Source organism: Cygnus olor, chromosome 3 (assembly GCF_009769625.2).
Source record: "Cygnus olor isolate bCygOlo1 chromosome 3, bCygOlo1.pri.v2, whole genome shotgun sequence".
NCBI lineage: Eukaryota > Metazoa > Chordata > Aves > Anseriformes > Anatidae > Cygnus > Cygnus olor.
Genome location: NC_049171.1, coordinates 42,435,058 through 42,458,811, shown reverse-complemented (window position 1 = coordinate 42,458,811; position 23,754 = coordinate 42,435,058). Strand labels below are relative to the sequence as shown.

The 23,754-nt window shown below is 40.0% G+C and overlaps 1 protein-coding gene and 1 long non-coding RNA gene across 7 annotated transcripts in view; both read left to right on the top strand.

Annotated features, from left to right (window-relative positions):
* GPR63 (G protein-coupled receptor 63) overlaps positions 1 to 9,212 on the top strand; it is a 29,618-nt gene extending 20,406 nt beyond the window's left edge. For all 5 annotated transcript variants that reach the window (XM_040552580.1, XM_040552576.1, XM_040552578.1 and 2 more), the window contains 2 exons: positions 535 to 612; positions 4,014 to 9,212. In XM_040552580.1, the coding sequence (XP_040408514.1) occupies positions 4,158 to 5,417 (1,260 nt within the window). In that variant the 5' untranslated portion in view covers positions 535 to 612; positions 4,014 to 4,157 and the 3' untranslated portion in view covers positions 5,418 to 9,212. The remainder of the gene's footprint in view (positions 1 to 534; positions 613 to 4,013) is intronic.
* Positions 9,213 to 11,384: 2,172 nt separating this feature from the next.
* Positions 11,385 to 19,017, top strand: LOC121067743. 2 transcript variants are annotated; one of them, XR_005818429.1, is made up of 5 exons: positions 11,385 to 11,437; positions 11,539 to 11,630; positions 11,823 to 11,879; positions 17,882 to 18,033; positions 18,817 to 19,017. It is a non-coding gene; the product is annotated as an uncharacterized LOC121067743 (long non-coding RNA). The 2 variants fall into 2 exon arrangements; XR_005818430.1 differs by lacking the exon at positions 11,539 to 11,630 and having other exon boundaries at positions 11,386 to 11,437.
* Positions 19,018 to 23,754: the final 4,737 nt, after the last annotated feature.

Sequence of the window (23,754 nt, the reverse complement as noted above, 5' to 3'; positions counted from 1 at the left end):
TGCAGATAACCCTGTTTTTCTACACATGTACAGCTTTACCTCTAGCAACAACGAATTTTATCTGGCAGTTTATTACCTTGTCATTAACTATCATGAGATCCCTCTGTACCTCTTTATAGTTGACCTTTGTTTTTATTAGGTTGCTCTGAAAAACAGTTCATGTTCATCATCAGTAAATGTCATGAATTCGCATTTCCCTCTTCTTTCCATATGTCAAACCACTTGAACCCCAGTGTAGTTTTTCTTTGTAGGATCTTTCCACTGACCTTTTTCTGTTGAGAAACTAACTGCTTCTCCTTTTGTTTACTATTTTAAACTGATTATTATCTGTGAGAGGTTTTACATTTATCCGAGTGCAGATTAGTTTCTTTTAGAGCCTTGGTGGAGAGACCTTGTCAAAAACAGAAATGCAAAAGTTACCTTTGCTGGTTTGTTGCTCACAGAGCTCTAAAAGATACTGCCCTGGGGATCTCATTTTCGGTTCTTCATGATTTTAAATCCAGAAGTATTTGTTGAATTTATGCTCTTTTACAGTCCCGGCAGAACACTACAGCTTCTTTCCCTCTTCAGTGTTCTTGGCTTGTGGAGTTATAAGCCTCTGTGGAACTTAAGGTGCGATTTTCTAGTTTATTGCTGAAATTCGTGGTTATCTATCCTGGAAAGCTGTTTTAACTTTTCTGCTGTTGTTTACAGAGTTTATTCTAACAAACATCTTAAAGAAGACTAGTAAGCAGAAGGTTTATAAAGACCAAAACTAAAAACCAACAACCAACAAAAACGAACGAAAAAGTTTTATCTACTATTTATGCTTTAGTTATAATTAACATTGAAACTTTCTGTAGAAGAGTTTATATAAAATAAAATGAAAGAAAAAGGAGAGAAAAGTAAAGTCTAGAATGAATGATGTTTTTACAAAATGTCAGTTTACATGCCTTGGTATGTTCTTGCTGAGTTTAACAGCTGTTGAAATATAATAGGGTAAAGTAGAAAATGATGACAATAGTTTTTTCTATTGCAGCAGGAAGACCTCTAAAAAGTGGAATATGTATGACTCAACGAAATTAACATGCTTATAATAATATCTCTTCATGGTACTACTGGAAATGAAGAGAGACAGATTAATAGTTTGTCTTTAAAAAAAAAAAAAAAAAGAAAAAAGCCAAAGGCTGTCTGGCCATGGAAAACATCTAGTAATCCTAAGCATGAAAATGGGAAGGGAATAACTTTGCTATGGAATGAGATGAGCGGGCCATAATGTTGATGTTCCTGATGAATTCTTGTCAGCATCCTGAGCAGCCTTGCATTTGAATCACAAAAAGTTGTCCATCCTGGGCATGTACATTAGACTTGTCTGACAGTTCATTCCTTTGATAGTGAAATATTATCCTGGGAAGAGTACACTTTTGATCCTCCTTGAAGCATATGGTCCTTGTGTAATTTCTTAAGTGTTTCTTCCTCTTTTCGTTAGTGCCCAATGTTTGTACCAACCAGAACATGCATAGATACTATGGGTGGGTTTTGTGTTATCAGACACAGGCATCTCAAGTTAGCAGCACAAACTTGTCACAATTTGCAGAGGTAGAGGAGATAGATTGCCCTCTGTAGATACCTATATCCTTCGTCTGACAAAAAACATGAAAACGGCCTGAAGTGGCTGCTACTGTCATCCAGATTGAATGAGATGAATCCCACTTTATGTTTCTGGCTGTGGTGATCCATTTTAAAAAAAGGCATAGAGTCCTTCTGTTTTCCAGCTTGATTAGATGCCAGAGTACTCTGTGGGTGCTTAAATTAATAGTCAAAGATAGAGAGGAGGAGTTCTGTGAAGAGCTAGCACTGAAAGGGGGAGACAGCTCTCAGCTCTTCTGCATTTTGTCGGTAAGAACAGTGAATATTTGATAATACCTAAGATGGTATGGGTAAACTCTAAAAGGAAATGTCGCATTGTGTCAGCATAACAGTGAGGGAGGGAGTTCAGCATAATGTCTAAGGATTAGATTTACAGGGAAAAAGAGGACATGCACAGTTAAATTATGTGGAATACCAAGATGAATTAACAAAGACATGTCTAGACCAGTGAAAATGGGAACGCTTGCTGCAGGAGGAAGGGTTGTAACAACTAAAGAAGAGTTAGTTTCCTGCACGTTGATATGAGTCAGTCACTAAATGAAACAAATTGAGAAATACTTTAGTCCTGTGGACGTGTTATTTGATAATAAATAACAGGTTAGGATGTTTTACATGTTTTTTGTTTTTGTTTTTTTTCCCTGAGGCATCTGATGCTGTTAACTTAGAACAAGGGGTTCTGTAATATGTAGTGTAGCTCAGATAGGTAAGCTTTTCAGTGCCTTCCAAACAGGCAGGTAGATGATACTGGTACTATCTAAGTTATTTGGAAATGTTAGTAATGTTTCCAGCTGTAGGTGATTTCAAAACAAAATCATGAAGTTGGCTATGAGATTTAAATAAAGATACTTTAAAGATAGAGGATCCAAGGAATTACTGACTTGTCAGTCTGACCTCAGTACCAGGGAAGGTTATGGAGCAGATCATCTTGAATGCACATACAGGGCAGTCGAATTATCAGAAGCAGCCAGCATAGGTTTATGAAAGGCAGGTCCTGCCTGACTAACATGATCTCCTTCAAAATGACCAACCTGAGAGAAAGGCTGTGGATGTTGTTTTACCTGGCTTTTAGTAAAGCATTTGACACTGTTTCCCACAGCATTCTCCGGGAGAAACTGTCTGCGTATGGCTTGGACAGGTGTACAGTTCGCTGGGTGAAGAACCAGCTGGATGGCCAGGCTCAGAGTCATAGTTAATGGAGTTCAGTCCAGTTGGTGGCCCATCACCAGTGACATTCCCCAGGGCTCAGTACTGGGGCCAGTTTTGGTCAATGTTTTTATCAACAATCTTCATGAGGGGATTGAGTGCACACTCAGTAAATCACAGACGATGCCAGGTCAGGTGGGACTGTCGATCTGCTTGAGGGTAGGAAGGCTTTGCAGAGGGATCTGGCTAGGCCAAGTCCAACTGAATGACATTCGATAAGGGTAGGTACTGGGTTCTGCACTTGGGTCATAACCCCATGAAGCAATATAGGCCTGGGGAAGAGAGCATGAGCCAGCAGTGTTGTCCAGGTGACCAAAAGGCCAACCTTGCACGCAGTACTGGTGAGCCCGCACCTCAAATATTGTGTTCAGTTTGGGCCCCTCATTACAGGAAGGATATTGAGCAGACCCAGTGTGTGCAGAGAAGAGCAATGAAGCTGGTGAAGGGACTAGAAAACGAGTTAGGAGGAACATCTGAGGGAACTGGGGCTGTTCAGTTTGGAGAAGAGGGGGTTGAGGGGAAACCTCATTGCTCTCTATAACTACCTAAAAGGAGACTACAGCAAGGAGAGTGTCAGTCTCTTTTCTCAGGTGACAAGTGCTATAGCATATGAGGAAATGGCTTCAAGTTGTGGCAGGGGAGGTTTAGGTTGGATATCAGGAAGAATTTCTTCTTGGAGTGGATGGTCAGGCTTTGGAGCAGACTGCCTAGGGAAACGGTGGAGTTCTTGTGCCTGGAGGTTTTTAAGAGACGTGCTGATGCGGCACCAAGGGATGTGGTTTAGTGATGGGACTCATTAGGTCAGGTTGGTGGTTGGACTTGATCTTGAAGGTCTTTTCCAACCTGGATGATTCTATGATTATATTGATTAGAATTATTCACTCTTCATCAGTAAAGTTTTGGTTTTGAACACAAGACTTCCAGTCCTGGTTATAGTAGAGAAAAGCATGGTGAGTGAGATGTTATACAATACACAGTATCAGCAAGACTACAGGAGCAGGATCTTTAAGAAAGGACCAAATAGTATTAGACCCCGGTGTGGGTTCTTAAGCAAGATGTGTCAATCTCAAGTGTAAAGCTTAAAGTGTAAGGATACTTTTGTCACTGAGGAAAGCAAGTGATCATTTGGTTCACATTGATTTTAGAGAATCTTATTTTGTTTCTTTATTTTTTTTTTTCAGATGGAAATACTGACATGAATTTAAGAGCTTTGATGCTTTCAGATGTTGAACTCTGATTTGGTAAATGACCAGGAATAAGATACTGCCTGAACAAGCTGAAATGCCTTGAAGACCTTTGGTTCTGCTTTCATTCTTCCTGAAGCAATGGTTTTCTCAGCAATGTTGACACTGGCCAGTCCTGGGACCTCAAATACTACTTTTATTGTTTATGAAAATGCCTACACGAATTTCACCACTCCACAGTTCTTGCTTCGTAGTGGCACAACACAGCCATTGAGATATAGTTCAGGTGCTGTGCTTACCACTGAGAGAAGTACTTTTCTGGTAAATGCTACAGCTATTCTGCCGTCGCAAGAAGTTTTCAGGAGCTTGAGTTTGCCACTCCAGATCATTCTTTCTGCTGCTATGATATTTATCCTATTGGTTTCTTTCCTTGGAAACTTTGTTGTCTGCCTCATGGTCTACCAGAAGGCAGCTATGCGATCTGCAATTAACATTCTCTTAGCAAGCCTGGCTTTTGCAGACATGCTGCTGGCAGTGCTGAACATGCCTTTTGCTTTGATAACAATCATTACCACTCAGTGGATTTTTGGGGATATATTCTGCAGAGTCTCTGCCATGTTTTTCTGGCTTTTTGTCATAGAGGGGGTAGCCATTCTTCTTATTATTAGCATTGACCGATTTCTTATCATAGTGCAGAGGCAAGATAAACTGAACCCGTATCGCGCAAAGATTCTAATTGTGATTTCCTGGGCAGCATCCTTTGTTGTTGCTTTTCCATTGTCAGTAGGGAATCCTAATCTGCAGATACCCTCGAGAGCACCTCAGTGTGTTTTTGGCTACTCTACCAACCCAGGTTACCGAGCGTATGTGATAGTTATCTTGCTAATTTCCTTTTTTATTCCATTCCTGGTAATGCTGTATTCTTTTATGGGCATACTCAACACCGTCCGCCACAATGCAGTTCGTATCCATAGCCACCCTGATAGCATATGCCTCAGCCAGGCCAGCAAACTTGGTCTTATGAGCTTACAGAGACCTTTTCAGATGAATATTGATATGAGCTTTAAAACTCGTGCCTTCACGACCATCTTGATTTTGTTCCTTGTCTTCATAGTCTGTTGGGCACCCTTCACCACTTACAGCCTTATTGCCACATTCAACAGCCACTTCTACTACAAGCACAACTTTTTTGAGATAAGCACTTGGCTCCTTTGGCTCTGCTACCTCAAGTCTGCACTGAACCCACTGATTTACTACTGGAGGATTAAGAAGTTTCATGATGCATGCTTAGACTTGATGCCCAAATACTTCAAGTTTTTGCCACAGCTACCTGGCCATACAAGGCGGCGCATTCGACCCAGTGCCATCTATGTGTGTGGAGAGCATCGGTCTGTAGTGTAAAGCTACAGCTGTATGACAATGATTGATCGTTATTTTCTGGGATTATTTGATTTTAGGCTTTAGGTTGATTTTTGTTTTTGTTCCATATGGCTTTTTCAGTGTGGCCATATCTTATAACTTGATTAAATTTTCTGTGCAATTTTGGGAGGAAAGACGGAGGGGAGGTGATCGGTTATAGTTGGGTTTACTACCAGAATACAATCTACAAAAAATAACAAATGTTACCTCTAGGATTCCATGGAAATCCATTCTTTTAAACAAAAATTGCATTTGTAACATTTTGTCAGGTTTATGCTTACTAGACCTGCAATTGCATCTAATTGTAGGGATTTTTTATGCTGCTAAGATACAGTATATTCAGTTGGTGTAATTTTTCTGAAAAATGTTGCTGCTGTCTGCCAATATATTAGAGCCAAAAAGTCTCATTAGATAACTTCTATTTAATTTTAACAATATTTCAGAAGTTTTGGTGGTGACACTATAAAACTTTTTTTCTTTTTTAATATTTCCATTAATATTTTTGTGCACTTTAAAGAAATTGCTATAGAATTTGTTCATTGGAATATTTTGTTCTGTATTGAAGGGGTATTATTGTTGTTATTATTTGTTATATTGGTGAATTTCGATGAAAGTCCCATGTAAGCTCTAGGAGGGCAATTTATGTTGGTATAGCTACAATTAGAGTCATGGATTTGATATTTTTCAAACAACTGATCAGAAGTAGCATTAACTGCTTAGTTCTGAGGGGAGCTGGAAGAAGAAAAGAAAGGGAAAGAAAGCAATGGAAATATCGTATCCTGAGGTTTAGGCTAATAAAAGATTTAGAAAAAGGGAGTTCACTTGAAAATTGTTGGAGGGGGAAACGGTAGCTGTGGTGTGGTTACTTAAGGTTGTTAGACGCTATCCAAGCCTAATGACATGCGTGAAAAGCTGTCAGAAATTGTGACTCTGTGCTGTCAGTTCACAGTATGTTGGTGTAGTGCTGTTTCTGCATGAAGATCATTTAAGGCTAGGTATGCTCTATATGGCTGAAATCATGCTATCAGGTGTTCAATGGGATAGAATTAGGGATAGTAGGGGAAACCTATGTAGCCTACATAGGAACAACTGTGGGGGACGGAAATCCTTATGACTTCTTTTCCAGTTTAAGTATTAGATTGAAACCATAATCTGGTACTAATGATTAACAGTTGGCCAGCAGTTTGCTAGGGATGGAGTAAAGTTCCCCTTTTTCCCTCTGAGACTTCTTTACATTCATTTTTCTTTGCCCCTTTCCTTCTGTAGTGGCTGCTGCTTCAAGGGTTTACTTTACTGTTCTCATGCATTAGGCATCGGGTTCTCCCCCTGAAATGACAAACCACCCTTTTGGTTAGTACCAGGCTGTCTCAATACCTGCCTGGAAAGTAGAAAGACAAAGGTCTTCCTTGACCATAGCAATCCAGGCTCAGATGTTTTTCTTTTCAATCAGCTAAATAAATATTTAATGAGAAGCAAGTAAAATAAGACTTAGGTTTGGGCTTTGAAGTGAGATCCCCAGTTCCTCTGAGCCTAGGAAAGAATGCTCGCAGAACTTGCGTGTTCTTGCAGCAGGTTTTTGGGGCTGTCTGTGATGGGGTACAGGAGGAATAAGGCACAATGAACTTGTCAGCCAGGGCTAGGGGTTGGGCTTCTCTTGGTTCCAGCTGTCTGTCCAGCATGGGGTCTCTTCATTATTCTTGTTCCTGAAGAGCAAATAAGAGCAATTTTATCTATTGCTGCATGAATTCTGAACTGAGTGTATGAAGGAAATGCTCTGTACTGCGTGGATGTCCAGGGACTGCTTGCTCCTGGAGGCCAGCTAAGCGTTTCTAGCACAGATTTTATTCAAGTCTTCAGTGAAGAACTACTTTAACTGTAATTTCTGTTCCTCTCATTGACAATTATTGGTAAAAGTGTTGGCAATTTTTACATTTTATGAGAATAAAAGGAATGATTCTGAATTTTAGTAATTTCATTTTTTAACAACAACAACAAAAAAAGCTTGTTAATGCACTGCTATTGGAGGTTCTGGATTGTGAAGACACCCTGGCGGGGCTGATGTTATTGATGTCCATGCTTTCTATTCCTTGTCAACTTCACTGATGATACGGATTTTTCTGATCAAAATGATAGGCGGTAAAGGAGTTCCGCTGTAAAACAGAGTGTTTTAGTGTGTCTTTGCAGTATAGCTTTTATTTCTCAATTACATTTACATTGATGGCAAAAGTTTATGACCTGGATTGTATGGATTTTCTGTTTCAGAGCTGTCATCCTTGTTTACCTCTGAAAGCAGCAAAATTGTGCTTAGAGTTAATGTAATATGGTAAGAGTACACACTGTCTAAGATGGCAGAACAGGTATTTTTTGCTGTCTTCCAGAGCTATGATATAAGGGGCTTGAACAAATGTAAAATATAGTAATTCAAAAAGGAATGAGAAATACAGGAAGGTGAGATGGTTTTCTTGAAGGGGAGGGGAAAGGGAAAAGATTGTTGGGGGGATTTCAGAATCTCTGATAAGTACTTGCTGTGAAGTATAAATTGCAAACATCAAAGAAAGTTAATCTGTCTGAATAACTTGGTGTTTGTTTATTACTACTCTACCAAGGTTTCTGCTCAGAGCTGGGCCTGCTGATACCTGGAGAAAAGAAACGCTAATTGTGTAGCCCAAATTCAAAAGCGACTGAGGTGGTGATACAGTATTCACACTTACCAGGTTTTAGAGATGATGACAGCATGCAGTAAACAAAGGGTGTTCAAACAAACATACAAAAAGGTGTCAGAGAATAATCCCTAGGATAACTGTGTTTACAAAATCATTTGGCCTATTGTATCTAATACACTGTCTTTAGAGCAGTGCCTTGATTGTTACAGCTGAAGTTCTAGGACCAAGTTAAAGACCACTGAAACTGCTCAGTCTTACTGTCTGTGATCCTGCCAAAATAAGCCTGACCTTGCAAACATCTGTAATGTTAAAACATCTGCATGTTTGCAGAATTAGGGGCTACTAAGGCATTTTGTTGGGCTTGATCAAGTCAGGATTTTAAAAAACAAAGTTGATCGTTCTCGATTCTACTGGCAAATTACAACAGTCTTCTCCAGAAATTATACTGGTTACTAAACTGCATTCCCTTATGTTACATTTTCAGAAGTCTTTGATGTGGAGGATGGAAATGAATGTATTTTCAATTATGTTTGTTTAATTCATTCTGTGAAAGCATGCTGCTTACACAAGGCTCATTTGTAGAAATCTATTGCTAAAATGATTCTTTTGTACTCAAAGTTGTGTATTTTTGACATTTGTTACTCATGTAAGAAAATTTATGTATTTAGATAAGAAAATTGTTTTGCCTCTTACTGTTTTCTGTTACTTTCTTAATTTGTATGCCAGATGCTTTTATATATTCTTTTGAATTTGGGCACATGCATAGACAGTTGCAAGACTTTAGTGGTCTTTCTGTAACCATTTGAAACTTTCAATTCTCAAATCATTCAACAGTGCCCTCCTAGAGAGAGATCTTGATTTATTTTTAAGTGAAAAATAAAAATTCAGAGCACAAGTTTGTTGTGGTTGCAATGGTGACAAATTTCTTAAGTCCAGTTTTCTAGGAGACACTACTTTGCCATTATGGACTGGTTTGATTTTTTTTTTTTTTTTTTTTGGAATAGTCATTTTCTGAAGAAAACTTGAACTACTCTTTTAAAACAACCTGTTAAATAGAATGGTATTGTCTTTTCTATGCCTGTGAACATACCTGAGAAATAAAGAAACAAACAAAAAGAGCATTCTCAAAAAAAATGTGGCTAAAGACTGTACAATTGCTATATATTTGTATATTCACAACCTAAGCAAAAGTTTTCTTCAATTTGATGCCCAGCTTCCTAGTTGCAAACATTATTTTATTTGTAAATTAATTAAGAGTATGAGTGCTTTTCAGAATTTCAGTTTAAAACAAAATGTTGTTTTAAAAAAATAGAAAGCTCTCTTAAGAGCTTGTGTGTCAACATAAAGAGCTTGTGTGTCACATAGCTAAAATAAAAGTGATAATATACTGCAAAGGAGAAAAAAAAATCCAAAAAATACTACCTGTACTGCGTGCTATCTTTTAGCTAGGACTAAGTAATTTAAATAATCTTATTTTACAATAAATAAAGCAGGCAGTGGTATTGCATGGCATGATTCATTTCAGTTAGTGACCTTTATGATTCAAATGGTGCTTGTTTGTATGTGATGAATTACTTCAGGTATTAGTAGAATGAAAAACGTTCAGCATCTTGGCTGTTTTGGGGAAATTTTTCAGCTTGCTAATGATTCAGCAGAAATTCCACTGGAGTGATGTAGAGAAATGGTAAAGAGTCAAGACATGTCCCTAGAGAACCCCTGCAAGGGGATGGGTATTCCAGGTGCTAAGGGATGGCCTTGCTTGGCTGGTCACACAGCTAATTGTAATGCTCTGTCCCTGACTTCTTCAACAACCACTTCTTCATCTCTTCTCTCCTTTTGCCTTCCACCTCCCCTGAGGCAGCACCTCCTGCTCTGCTGTGTTGTGGCAGGAGGTGCTGGTGGTTGGAGAAGGTGAGGAAGCGCAGGTACCTGAAGCAGCTCTTGGGCTATTTGGAGCATCTCTGGCAGGTTGAGAGAGAGTTTTACCAACTTGGACTATAAGATTAGGGCTGTCAGGGAAGAGCTGTTACAGGTCCACATATATTTGCTTCTAGCGTTAGTGCAGGATTCTGCTCTTATCCCCAGTAGGTCCAGGTTTTATTCCGTTTTTGTCCTGTTCCAACTGAGCTACAACAGTCATCAGCTCATGGCTGAATTTGTCCCTCTGTTTTTGTGAGTACCTTGGGCACAGAATTTGCCAGTGAATATTAAACAGAACTGGAGTTCCTACTGCTTGCTGTCAATCAAAATGGCATTAATGAAGACAGTCAGATCTGCTACGATATGAGGAGAAAAGAAAGCCTTAAGTCAGTTACTGCACTGTGTGAGATGGGAGAAATTATCAGCTGTACTAGGTGATGCTTCTTAATTCTTAGCTGCTCCTTACAAAACTGATCTGTTTGTAAAATGGACGTTATGGATACTTTGAGCAGAGTATGTCTTATTTTACTTTATTGTGCAACGGTGAGTGCAGCTTGAGGTAAAATCACTAACAGTGCTGCAAGTGAGTGCAGATAGTATTCATAAATATCAAAGTAGAACTTGTTCCTGTTCTATTTGCCTGTCTAGATAACTAACTTTGCTTGTGTGTGGGAGCAGAACATAGCAATATTGAGGCATGCTCCTTGTTTAATTGGTGCTGTGCCTTAAATAGATGACTGCAATTCAAACCTCTGTGGTTGACCTGAAATAAAGGTAAGCCTTTCACCACTGTGAGTAGGAATTCTACTAACGCTGTCCCTTCTGTTGAAAGAGAAGTTCTCATCAAATAAATGGCAATAATTCCTCCAGGAGTGAATTAATCTGATCTCCAAAGGGGCTGTAATCACTGCTGTGATAAACATCAGTGTTGTCCTCAGATTTAAGGGACCTAGGCTCTGTTGCAAAGACAGAAGATTTTGGTGGCTGTGAGCAGTGCCTAAAGTTGGTATGGCAAAAGAGAGACCCTGTAGCTTGGAGGAAAATCTCGGTGCTAAAGTACAGCTTCAGTCCTGCTGTTCTTTGGGGTGCCAGTGCTGTCTCTCTGAAAAAGTCATGCCTTTCAAAGGAAGAGAGTGGCCTGTCTTCCATCATCTCCTGTTTGTTGATTCTTTGGCGGTGAGAACAGTCTTTGAATTTGGTTCCTTGGACTTGGATGTCCTTCCCTTCCTTGCAGGAGGAGATTGAACCTGTTGTGTATCAGCAGTATGTCCTAGAGCAGGGAGATGCTGTCAGTCCCTCCAGTGTCAGTCCCTCCCTTGCTATCACAATGAGTGACTTCATATTTCTTGGGCCAGAGGGAAAGAGTTAGCGTACTCACAAGGAAGCGGAAGGCTGTGCTCCAGTCACCTTTCATATAAGGTAGAGTAGAGTTTTGCAATTAGGTTTTCAACTGTTGGAAGCCCCATCACTGATGCATGCAGCAAGTACCGCAGCCCAGGTGCATGTCCTTTCTCTTTCAGCGAATAGTTAATTATTCTGTTCAATGTAGAACAGCTTTTACAGGAGGGACTGAGAATGCCCCTTCTATCCTTCTATTCTTACCATGGATAAGGTAAGAATCCACTGATTATAGCATTAGCAAGAGACAGAAGCTCTGATTTAAAATCCTCTTGTGTCCTAAGGTGAACTGATACCATATTTCCCTCATAAATATATTCACCACTGAATAACTAGCTTAAGGGAGTGGTCTACCAAGAAATTTGTCTTGGTTATGTGTTGTTTTTTCTTTTTTTTTGTCTTCCAGTCTTAGCTGTTGAATGAGCCCTGACAATGTCTGTGGATGGAATTTCTCGTGACGTGGGTAGTGTAAAGCCTGTTCTGCAAATCCTAGTTTGAGGTGGGCACTGCATTGTTCACCATTGTCAGTACTGCAGCACTTCTGGACATGTGTAGAAGCAGATCCATATGATGAGATGAATGTATTATTTTGGCTATCTCTGACAAAACCTTTGAAGGCAGCTGACTTTGCTCTCAGCACAAGTACTGTAGGCACCTGTCTCTGACACTGAATGAGAGTCTGCAAATGGGCTGTAAACTGAAGCACTTTTCATGCCTCTGGACCTTAACCCCTCTTCCCTAACACAAGACTTTTTTTTTTTTTTTAACTGAAGCAGGTCTCTAAGGGAAAAGAAAAATTCAAAAAGCATTTTATATTTGATTTTTTTTAGGAGGTGTTTGTGTTACAATAATTAATTCACATGGCTTGTGCAGGAGGCCAGACTATATGACCACAGTAATTCTTTCTGACTTTTTTTCTGTATGAGAGGCTGATTTCACTTACATAAATCTTCACTTTATTAGTGCCATTGTCAAGGTGAGCCTGGGAATTGCTAGGAAGAATCTTAACTATAATTTAAGGGATACAAAGAAATGGCCCTTTCAAGAGCGTTGCTAACCTTTGTAATTCATCTTAGGTCAACATCAGTGGTACTTGATTCTGGAAGGCTGGCTTTTCTAATCAACTTTCTCAGAGGAATTCATTATCTTAAAATCTGTGACTAACGAAAGATGTTTTGTTCTTTTGAAGTTCAAGCTAATTTCCATGAAGGTTACTATTACTAAGCAACAGATTCTGTTGAGCGTCTCTTGAGGGGCTGAAGCTACAGCATGTACAAAAGTAAAGCAAAACACAGTGAAAATATGATGAAACGGTATGATGGGTAGAGTGGCCACAAGTAGTACCATGCACAGGGTATTTCCAGGAGTTTCCATGAAAGCTGCTGTTTGACCCACAGGAGCTAAAGATCAGCGTAGACTGGTCATAGCATTTTACTGTCTACTGCAAATACAAAGCAAGATTCAGCCTCTCATCAAACAAATACACCACAGCATGACCATTCAAAAGGGGAAAAAAAAAGTCCGCGATACAATTCAGCATACTCAACTCTTCTGAGAAAAGGAATCAGATACAGTATGTTAGTCATATTCAAAGAAGAGCGCTTATTCTAGTTGTGAGGACAGAGCGAAATGAAATACAGGAATACAGGAATGCTTTCTTAGCTCACAAATGATGCTATCTTTCGTTCTCAGTAGAAATATATATTTGCAGCTTCCTTAAGTTAAAAATAAAAAGGGGGCAGGGGATATTCAGCTTTTTGAGGGAAAAGATTTCACTCTCTTCTATAGCTTAGCTAACTGCTTGTTAAATACAAAGTGCAAATGACAGGAGAAAGGAAAAAAAAGATTACTTATAAACGTTCAAATGATTTTTTTTATAATTTCAATTTTTTTGTTCTTTTTCTTCTTGTGTTTCATTTAAGTGTTCAAGAGATCCAATTTTCTAGCACAACTTTTACATGAGGTGAATTTGAATATTTGTTCAATAGTGTTTATAAACCTCACAGTAAATATATCTATTACGTTACAACCCAATAGTAATGGTGCACGTAGGTTATGTACAATTGAAAAAAGCATGCTAAATATGCTTTAAATAGTAAATATATTTGGTCTTGAATGTCAGACTCCTAAAGATATGGATAGAATATCCAAAATCTATTTTAGCATAGAAATTCATGACCACTACTGCCCCAAAATATTTTGAACTCTGATCGTTCCAGTCACAGTTTCTTCTTAGCACTGTTTGATGTTTTTTCCCCAAATATACATATCTTCTGACACTACTTAGGATAGATGCACTACTACCCAAATGTTTATAAAGTGAGAAATGAGGCACGAGAGAAATTAATACCAAAATAAAATAAAAAATTAGATGCCTAATTGCCACCAAGTTAAAGTAAATACGCAGAGCCTCTAGTCAGATGTTAACCTGTCCCTGGAGATACTGAGAATTGCCAGGTGTTTTCCAAGCTAAATGAGGTCTATTTTGGGGCATGCCCAGAAGCAGTTGTGTCCTCACTTCAGTGAAAAAAAATGCCTTGGTATCTGAACCCCTCCTAACTTTTCCATCCAGGGTTGTACAGGAACTTCCCAGCTCTGTTTAAAGCTTATCACTGTCTCTTGTGCATCTGCTTACATCTATCAAGTGACTGAATGGCTTTTAAAAATTAATGTGGTGTTTAGAAATAGATTCTGTTCTTAAACTGTATCCTCATTTTATGTTGCAAGCTCTAAATCACTTTAAGCAGGGGTTTGAAATAAGTAAGTTGCATGAAGTCTGATTAGTTGATTAGAGAAAGTATTAGTTTGTCTGAAGCAATTAAGATTTTATGATGTTGCCATAGGTCAATTACATTATGGTTTCTGTGGGAAATGCCAATGTTTTGAGAATGTTTTGATTTTCATTCAAAGGGCAAGTTAGTGGTTTCAAAAATTCTCTCAGCAGACAAAGAATCAATTCCTTTAGAAAAGCAGGCGGCTTCTGTTTTGGTATTTCTTCAACAAAATGCTGCTGTTTTTCTCTGTTCCAGAGACTCCCACACTATCCAGGACCCCAGGCAACCTCCAGAGAATCAGACTGGAGCGTGAAGATGTCTCATTGTAAACAGGGGTGTCAGTAAGCTTGAACTCTTACACTTCCAACTCTCTTAATGCTTTTAGGGGCTCTGCTGCAAGGACCAAGCCAAGCAGTCAAGCTTGAGTTAAGCTTGGTCTCCAGAGACAAAGTCTTTTATCTTTGTGTCAGGGAACCCAGAGGTCCAACATCCTTAGCCTCACAGCGCCTTGCATCAGGGTCGGCCTAAAGCTGCAGCCCCTGAACGCTTTAGGTCAGCTAGTCCTGGACATGGTGAGGGAGCTGCAGGAATGAATCTGCACCGCTAGATTTAGCATCTACACTGCTAACTGGTCCTGGGTGTAGTGGTTACAGCATGGCTAAATTAAGGGACTGGAGCACCTCTCCTTGGAGAGAGAGCTGGGCCTCTTCAGTGTAGAGAAGAGAAGGCTCGGGGGGAGAATCAATGTTTAGAAATACCTGAAAGGAAGATGCAAAGAGAATGGAGCCAGGCTTTTTTTTTAGAGGTGCCCAGTGTCAGGACAAGAGGCAGTGGGCACAAACTGGAACACAAGAGGTTCCACCTGAACATCAGGGTGCACTGGTGGGTAACTGAGTGCTGGAACAGGTTGCCCAGAGAGGCTGTGGAGTCTCCCTCCTTGGAGATCACAGAATAGTTTTTGGGTTGGAAGTGACCTTACAGACCATCCAGTTCTAACCCCCTGCCATGGGCAGGGACACCTCCCACCAGACCAGGTTGCCCAAAGCCCCATCCAGCCTGGCCTTGAACACCTCCAGGGATGGGGCATCCACAGCTTCTCTGGACAACCTGTGCCAATGCCTCACCACCCTCATAGTAAAGAATTTCTTCCTAATATCCAATCTATATCTCCTATAGTTTAGTTTAAAGCTGTTGCCATTTGTCCTATCACTACACTCCCTGACAAAGAGTCCCTCTCCAGCTTTCTAGTAAGCCTGTTCCAGGCCTTTTCTTTAAAAGCTGCCTGGACATGGTTCTGGGCAAGCAGCTCAAGGTGGTCCTGCTTGAGCGGGGTTGGACCCGGTGGTTCTTTCCCACCTCAACCATTCCATGGTTCTGTCAGCACCACTGCACAGTCCTTGCTGTTAAATATCTGACAGACTTATTTTTTTCATGGGTCAGTAAGCCTTTTCCCTGGCATGGCTCACAGGCTAACAGAGGATGAGTTTATTGCACTTAACAGTTTGGGTATGGAGATCATATTTTAAGGGGAGACCTTAACCCCTTATGGGGGAGAATGTATGCTGAGCCATGCCATTTGGTCTGAGAAATAAATCCCTGGCTTGTTTCATTTGCTTGTTTCATTCTTGATGTAAGCAGGAATTTTGGAATTCCTACTAGTTCCTACTGACTATGATGTTTTTGCCTGCTAGTCCTCGAAATGATGGGAAGCATTACAATTTCTCATCCACTTACTGATTTTTTGCAGCTTATCCATCAACGTTTGAACAGATGATATGCAGATTTTTTTTTTTTTTGTCAAAAAATATGTACTTAAAAAAATCCCAACCCCCTCACCCCCTGTCCTCCTGCAAGAAATCAGAGAGCATTTAAAAAGCTAGCTTTTCTCTGAGGTCATCTATTTTATTATAAAACTATATGTATGCTCTAGGTGATCCTGCTCAGCAGCGGGGTTGGACTAGATGATCTTCAGAGGTCCCTCCCAGCATTGGCCATTCTGTGACTCTGTATTTAGGAAAGATGGCTTGCAAACATGATTAGTAAAGATACTGGGCTTGCTTATGTCTTCAAATTATTAATTCCAGGTCATTCCGTCGTACCTCAGTCAATTTTTGCATTTCTACTGATGTTACATGAAAAACATCTTGGAAATGTTTCAGATATTTGAAATTAATTAGACTCTCCATATCTTCACTTCCACGGCTGGACCATTTTTATTACAGGGGACCAATTTTTGCTCTTGTTATAGCAATTGTAAATGTGAAATAAATCTATTCATTTCAATAGAGTTGCTCACAAGAGACTTTGCAATATAATCCTGCAGAATTTTTTGCTCTACCAGACCAGTACAGGACGTATCTTAAGAGGAATTAAATTAAAATGTTATTTAAAATTTAATATTAAAATTGCATGATTTGTGTCCATTGTCACAAGTGATCTCATTCTGCAGTCCGGGGTAGAAACAAATTCTGTGCATTCAGTTGAAGAACAGGCATGCTTAGTTTTTTTCCAGGCTTTTTCAGACACATATTAAAGGTTTGAACCTCTTCACTCATCCAGAATTAAATCTTTTTTATGGAACTGTACTTCTGGGAGGGATTTATCATGTGTGTGTGTACATATGTATCATTATCATCCATGTACGCTTACAGACCTATCCACACATATCTCTGTATAATGAACAGTATAATTTGGAATTGGTCTTCAAAGATAGATGCAGCCACAGCATAAAGAGAAGGCTCTGCTGCTGCACATTTCTTACTGCTTTTTATATATGCAGCAATGATAATGGGATGACTACAGCCCTTTGTACTGGCCTTCCTCCCTATTGGAGCTTTCCAATGACCACTTTGTCATTTGTAGTGCTGGCAAATATATATCTTGTCCCAAATAAGGTGGTACCATTTTCAGATGACTTGGTTTGCAATACTTGAGTTATTTTGTGGTGTAGGGTGAAGTAGTCTTTCAGTGCCTAGAGTCAGAGTCTTCTGATTGTTCAGTGACTTAGGAAATTACAAGACTTAAAGGGACAAACAAGCATGCTTGCAACATAAATCTGGATGAATATTTTAAACAAGTAAGTATAACAGTTCTCATAGAGTACCAAGTCCTTGTATCTGTGATGCATTGTTGACTCTATGTCCTTTTTCCTATCCAGAATTTATTAATATTACCTGGTAAATCTTTGATAAATCAAATTTTGACATTTTTTCCCAATAAAGTTATCTAAGTCAAAGGTAATTTATTTCCAGCCAGAAATCACCGTCTTCCATATGAGACATGCCTCAAACAGTAAGATACCCTGCTGAGCTCATAGTGCAATAGAAAACTTTGGTTTACTTGTTATAAAACAAGTGTGTGTGTCTGTGAGTGCATATAGTAAAATCTGTTTTTATATGGCTTTTCTTACCCTTTCATTAAATTCTGGTAATGTAATCACTACAAATGCAGAAGTGCAATTATGGCTTAGGCAGTAATATGCTTAAAATTTTGAAAGAATAAACTATTTCCTAAATATGCCTGGCACAACGTGTGGCTGCCCAGAGCATCGTGCTAGTTCCTAATATTGCCCCGTGTCTGAAGATTTAGTTCAGATGGGTTTGCCAGAATTTGGGATTATTCTTTTTCAAGGGAATACTGAAAATAACAAATATGTGAGTTCTTTACCCAGCCAATCTTTCCTTACCACCAGGACCAATATGGAACCAGGAATGTGGTCTGCACTTGCTGGCTGTCTGTTCACTCCTGTCCCACTAAAAGGGTTATATGGCTATGCAGACTGAAACTTCTTCCAGATGAAGAAACAACTGGAGACGTATTGCTATGAAATATCCTAATGTGAAGGTAATATAGAGGATGTTTTATTTTGAGAGTGATGGCCAGTTAATTTCAGTTTTTATATATTATGACGAGATACTTTAGAAAACAAGGCATTCTAGCTCCAAGATGGATTATGAGCTGGGAAGCATCCACAGCTGTGAAAACTGCAGAAGGTATATCCAGTTCTACCATGCTAAAATATTAGTACAGCAAGGCAGTGAACTGAGCTTGTTTTCTTTGTCTCCAAAGTTTTTCTTTGCCTCCATATAGGCTGGCAGGTTTCAAAAGAAACAGGCTAGATGCTTCTTAAGCTTCTTGATGTCAGTGTCGTGGATCAGCATGATCTTGTGTGTGTGCTTTTTTTTTTTTTTTTTTTTTTTTTTTAAGTCTTATAGCAAAATGCACATTGCTTTAGTGGATTTGTGTTTGAAATGTAATAATGGGACCCATTATGGTTTCCTGAACATAACTACACTTCAAAATCACTTTGTGTCTCCTTTCTGTAATAGTGATGTGAGAAACAAAAGGAACAGAAAAATTGTGCCTTGTTACTGCACTTACCTGCTTGGTGCATGTCTTTTCGTGGCATTTGCTTTGAATTCTGTCAAGAATAAGCTATGACTATTGTCAGTTTTTGAAAAGCAATGTAGGTATATCAGTGAGCCAAATTCATGTATCTTATGTTGTATTTTTTTCTCTAGATTCTGAGAACTATCAGGTAGTTACTGCATTAGAGATTCATTTTACCTAACTTTCAGTGCCAATAAGATAGGCATCTAGTCTGAGCTACTCCCATATGCTCTCTAGGTACCTTCAGGTGGTGAATCATCCCTTCCATCCAAGAAACTTATTTTGGGAGAATGAGTCATTCTTCAGAAATGCCTGCCTGCTTCCAGCGACAATAGAGGCGGGTAAACTTAGGCTGGGGGCCTGTCACATCTATAAAGTATGGTCAGATTAAGCTCATTCTTTTCTTCTCTTATCTGATGTGACTTGTTTAATAGCATGGTCCTGGCTGTTTTAAAGAGAGAAGCACAAAATCGCACAGTGATTATTCCATAACATTTACTATATGGTTTTTGAATCAAATCCTTTGTGGGCAGATAAATTAGGTATCTCACGTGGCATTGCCCCCTGCATATTGAATATGTGCAACAAACCAGTATACTCAGAGGTATAAGGAGGGAGTAGATTGTTTTAGTTCAAAATTTGGCTGGCAAGCATTGTGTCCACTTGCTTCTGGTTAAGTGTGTGAGTGAGCACCTTGTTCCTCTCCTGTAGGGCATTACTTAAGACTCACAGGTTACCCCCAAGTTTTTAGACAACAGTTCCCAGACTTTCTGGCATGATACATATGAAAGCTCTTGCAGCTACTTGCCCTCCCCCATTTTCATGACTTGTCACATTTTGCATTCTTCCGGTAACATGCTCCATTAACTTTGCCTATAGCTAACTCATTGCACGTTTGCATCATTAGCATAAAATTTTGACTTTCAAATTAAAAAAAAAAAGTCAAACCTTTTGTTAAGGCAGATATTCCTGTGTGATTATTATTAATATTGCTGCCATCAAATTCTGAATTTAGTACTTGTATTGTTACTGCTATTTAGTTACTATTAGACTGTTATATATGACTTCCTGTTAAGGTACTGTTATATGATACTATTTTGGCTCTTTTATTTTTTTAATCATTAGTAACATAAAATACAGCAGGAGAAAAGCTTTTCTAAAGGTTTGGTTTTTAGCTCCAAGCTGTGTCCAGCAGCATTTCTCTCTTTCATCTATTCCCTCCAAGGATATTTTTAATATCTTCAGCAAGTCAGCCTTTTGATTCCTCCTTCAGAAAATTGTCCTTATAGTCTAGTCAAAAGGGACTGTGACATCTACAGTTAGGCACTGTCTCGGACCTAAATATAGGTGCAACACAGCTTGTAATGTACTGTGGTACATGGCTACTGTAATAGTGACTGAGTTGTACTATGGGACTGTGGTGCTTCATCCAGACTACTGATACTATGTTAAACAAGCAGAAATATCGTCAAATGTCATAGCATATGGTGGTGTTCCCAGCAAGCCCATGGGCTAGGCCAGAGGAATTTCTAAGAGCTCTTCTCAAGCTCTAAAAAGCTGCCACCAACACTAGCACTTATCGGTGTTCGTGTTTGCAGCCCTGTCAGGGTGCTGCTCTGCACAGTCTGCCCGCAGCATGGAACTGCTGCTGCCTCTGCTGCTTACAGGCCAAAATGGGGCTTGCTGACTTCTGCTGCATTCCCGAGTAAGCTGTTACATCTGAATAAAATCCATGTCAGTGCCACATCCGGGGTCTACTATATTCCTGGGGCACAGGAATAAAAGAAGGGCATCGGCAGTTGTGGTGGTTTTACCGGACTAGGCAGCTGAACACCACAACCGCGCTCTCACTCCCCCTCCTTAGATGAGGAGGGGAAGAAGTAAAGGAAAGAACAACTCACAGGTTGAGATAAGGATGATTTAATTAAAGGAAAAAAGAAATAATTATTAAGGAAAGATTATTATTATTAATTAAAAAATTTAACTAAAGAATTTAACTAAACAATTAACAATTTAACAAAAGGGGAAAAAAAAAAGGGAAAGGGGAAAAGGGAGGGGGAAAGGGAAAACTAAACAAAACAAGTAAAGGCTATGTGGAAGTGCAGAGGACAGAAATTACTCTCTACTTCCCACAAATGAGTGATGCTTGACCACGTCCTTGAAGCAGGGCCTCAACGCACGTAGCCGGTGTTTGGGAGGAGGACAGACATTTTCCCAACAAGAGCCCACCCCTCCCCTCTTCCTCCTTTTTCCACCTTTTATTGCTGAGTGTGACATCATATGGTATGGAATGTCCCTTTGGTTGGTTTAGGTCAGCTGCCCTGGTGATGTTTCTTTTCTCACATCTTTGCCCACCCCTAGGGGGGTTAGAGAGAGTCCTGATGCTGTGGCAGCACTGCTCAGCAGCAGACACAACACTGGTGTGATACCATTGCTGTTTTAGCTACAAGTGCAGAGCACAGCACTATATGGGCTGCTGCAGGGAAAGTTAACATCCCAGCCCGACCCCGTACAGCAGTAGGGCAACAGACTGAGGCAGTAAAGCAGTTGTTGCCTGTGGCAGGCCCTGGGAGGCAGGCTGGGCACTGCAGCAAGGCCAACTTGTCTCTGGGCAGGTAGCTCTCCCCAGGAACAGCAAAACTGTAAGCGAAGAGAGAGCTCTTGCAGCTTCCTTTCCATGTATTCCACTTCTTCACATGGCCATCTTTCTATTTTGAATGTAGTGCTAATGGCTTGGTTGCAACCTTCATCAACAGCTATTTCATTATCTTAGCTAACCTAACTAACTGGCACCGGAAACCTAAATATTTTACCGTTCCTTCATTTTGCTTCTAGGTATGTGGAACAAAAGCACCTTGTTAACCAGTTCCAGGTCCATTTTAACCTCACTGAATGCACTGGGTCATGGTGTACATTTCCTCTTGATTATATTTTCATCAGTAAAATTGCAGCTGTGATTTCATATGCTTTTAATACTTAAGCTTAAGATAATTTAATCATTTCTAAATGAATTGGAGGGGATATGTTTAATTGTTTCAAAGTACATCTCTGAAGTTATCAAATAACAGGTGGCTCTTCAAAACTTAGCATCAGTCCATTTCTTAAATTAATTTTGTTTTGCTTCTACTATGCCAAAAAGAAAATACAGTCATTAATTTGAGATGCACTCATTTACTACACATGCAGTAGATTTATTTTTAACCTTTAAAAATGCCATTGTCTTTAAGAAATCCTGAAAGTTAGGTGATAGAATTGAATCTCTAACTAGGGCTATTGTTTTGAGTCCAAACAGGTCATTTGGATTAGAGATGTCAAAGTCCTAGATGAGGGTGGCCTTCAGCAACTGCTAATGTTCTCAGAAATAGATAGTAAGATCCAACTATTCTTTTATCAGAAAACTCCAGAAGTAGAGATTTCCTAGGTTTTTTCTTAGAACATGATGTGAGTAAGAACCAACTCATGCTGTACCATGTTTTGTTTCTGCCAAACAACATATCGCAGGCCTTCCCTGGTGAATGCAAATGATCACAGATTCTTTAGCCATACTGTAAGGCCTCTCAGCGTTGTTGCACTTGCAATCTCCATTAAGGATTAGAGGTGCAGAGCTATTTGTGCACTTCCATTTAAGCAACACATCATTTAACATCTTACCTTTTGAATTCTTGTGGAAAAGTATAAATGAAGGAAGGAGGACTACTTCAGGCGAAATTTATTTTTAGATGCATTGTAATGAGACTCCTTGCATTTAGTTAACATCATCTGTTCAAACTGAGAACAGACCTGGACATTACCTTACTGGGAATGTGCTAGGCCATCTTTGAGATGGGAATAAAGGGGCTTTACAGAATTTTGAAAAAAGAATGGAGGTAGGCAGGTAGAATTTAGGCTTTAGGCTTTGTGTAGGTAAAGGCCTTCATTCTTTCAAAATGTTCCAGGGGGTCTCTAATATCCAGGCAAATTTATCCTAATGTGAACACTCGTCGGCTCTGTGAATCAAAGCACTGACTGCCAGTATGGAAGACAAAGATTCAAACATGCTCAGAAGATGAGTGAAAACAAGTTTTCTTAAACATTTCTTAGCATCTTAGAAATATGGAATATCCGAAGTTGGAAGGGACCCACAAGGACAATCAAGTCCAACTCTTGGCTCCACACAGGACCACCCAAAAATCAGACCATGTGTCTGAGAGTGTCGTCCAAACACTTCGTGAACTCCAGCAGGCTCGGTGCTGTGACCACTGCCCTGGGGAGCCTGTCCAACTGCCCGACCACCCTCTGGGTGCAGAATCTTTTCCTGACACCCAGCCTGACCCTCCCCTGTCCCAACTGCATGCCATTCCCTCGGGTCCTGTCGCTGTCCCCAGAGAGCAGAGCTCAGCGCCTGCCCCTCTGCTCCCCTCGTGAGGGAGCTGCAGGCCGCCATGAGGCCTCCCCTCAGCCTGCTCTGCTCTGGGCTGAGCAAACCAAGGGACCTCAGCTGCTCCTCATATGTCTTCCCTTTGAGACCCTTCACTATCTTTGTACATAAAAGTATTGTATTCTTCTTGATAGTATCTGACATGCTGTGCAAGTCTGTTGTGGGATTTCATGTGCTTATGAAGCCAGTTGAAACATAAGGTTGATTTTTTTGATGTCAAGAAAGGCTTTTAGAACATCTATCAAGGTTTGTACTTCAGAGAAAGCGTTCAGTCAACTAGCCAGAAGGACACTAGTATATGTTGGTTCACAAGACCGATGCAACTTTAACCCTGTATGGCTTTGCTTCATGTAGGGTAAAAAATCATAGAATCATAGAATGGCTAAGGTTGGCAGGGACATTAAAGATCATCTAGTTCCAACCACCCTGCCATGGGCAGGGATGCCACCCACTAGATCAGGTTGCCCAGGGCCTCATCTAACCTGGTCTAGAACGACTCCAGGGATGGGACATCCACAACCTCTCTGGGCAACCTGTGCCAGTGCCTCACCACCCTCTGAGTGAAGAATTTCCTCCTAGCCTCTAATCTAAATCTCCCTTCTTTTAGTTTAAAACCATTTCGCCTTGTCCTGTCATTATCTGATTGAGCAAAAAGTTGCTCTCCATCTTTTTTATAAGCCCCCTTTAAGTACTGGAAAGCTGCAATGAGGTCACCTCGAAGCTTTCTCTTCTTTAGGCTGAACAGCCCCAGGTGTCTC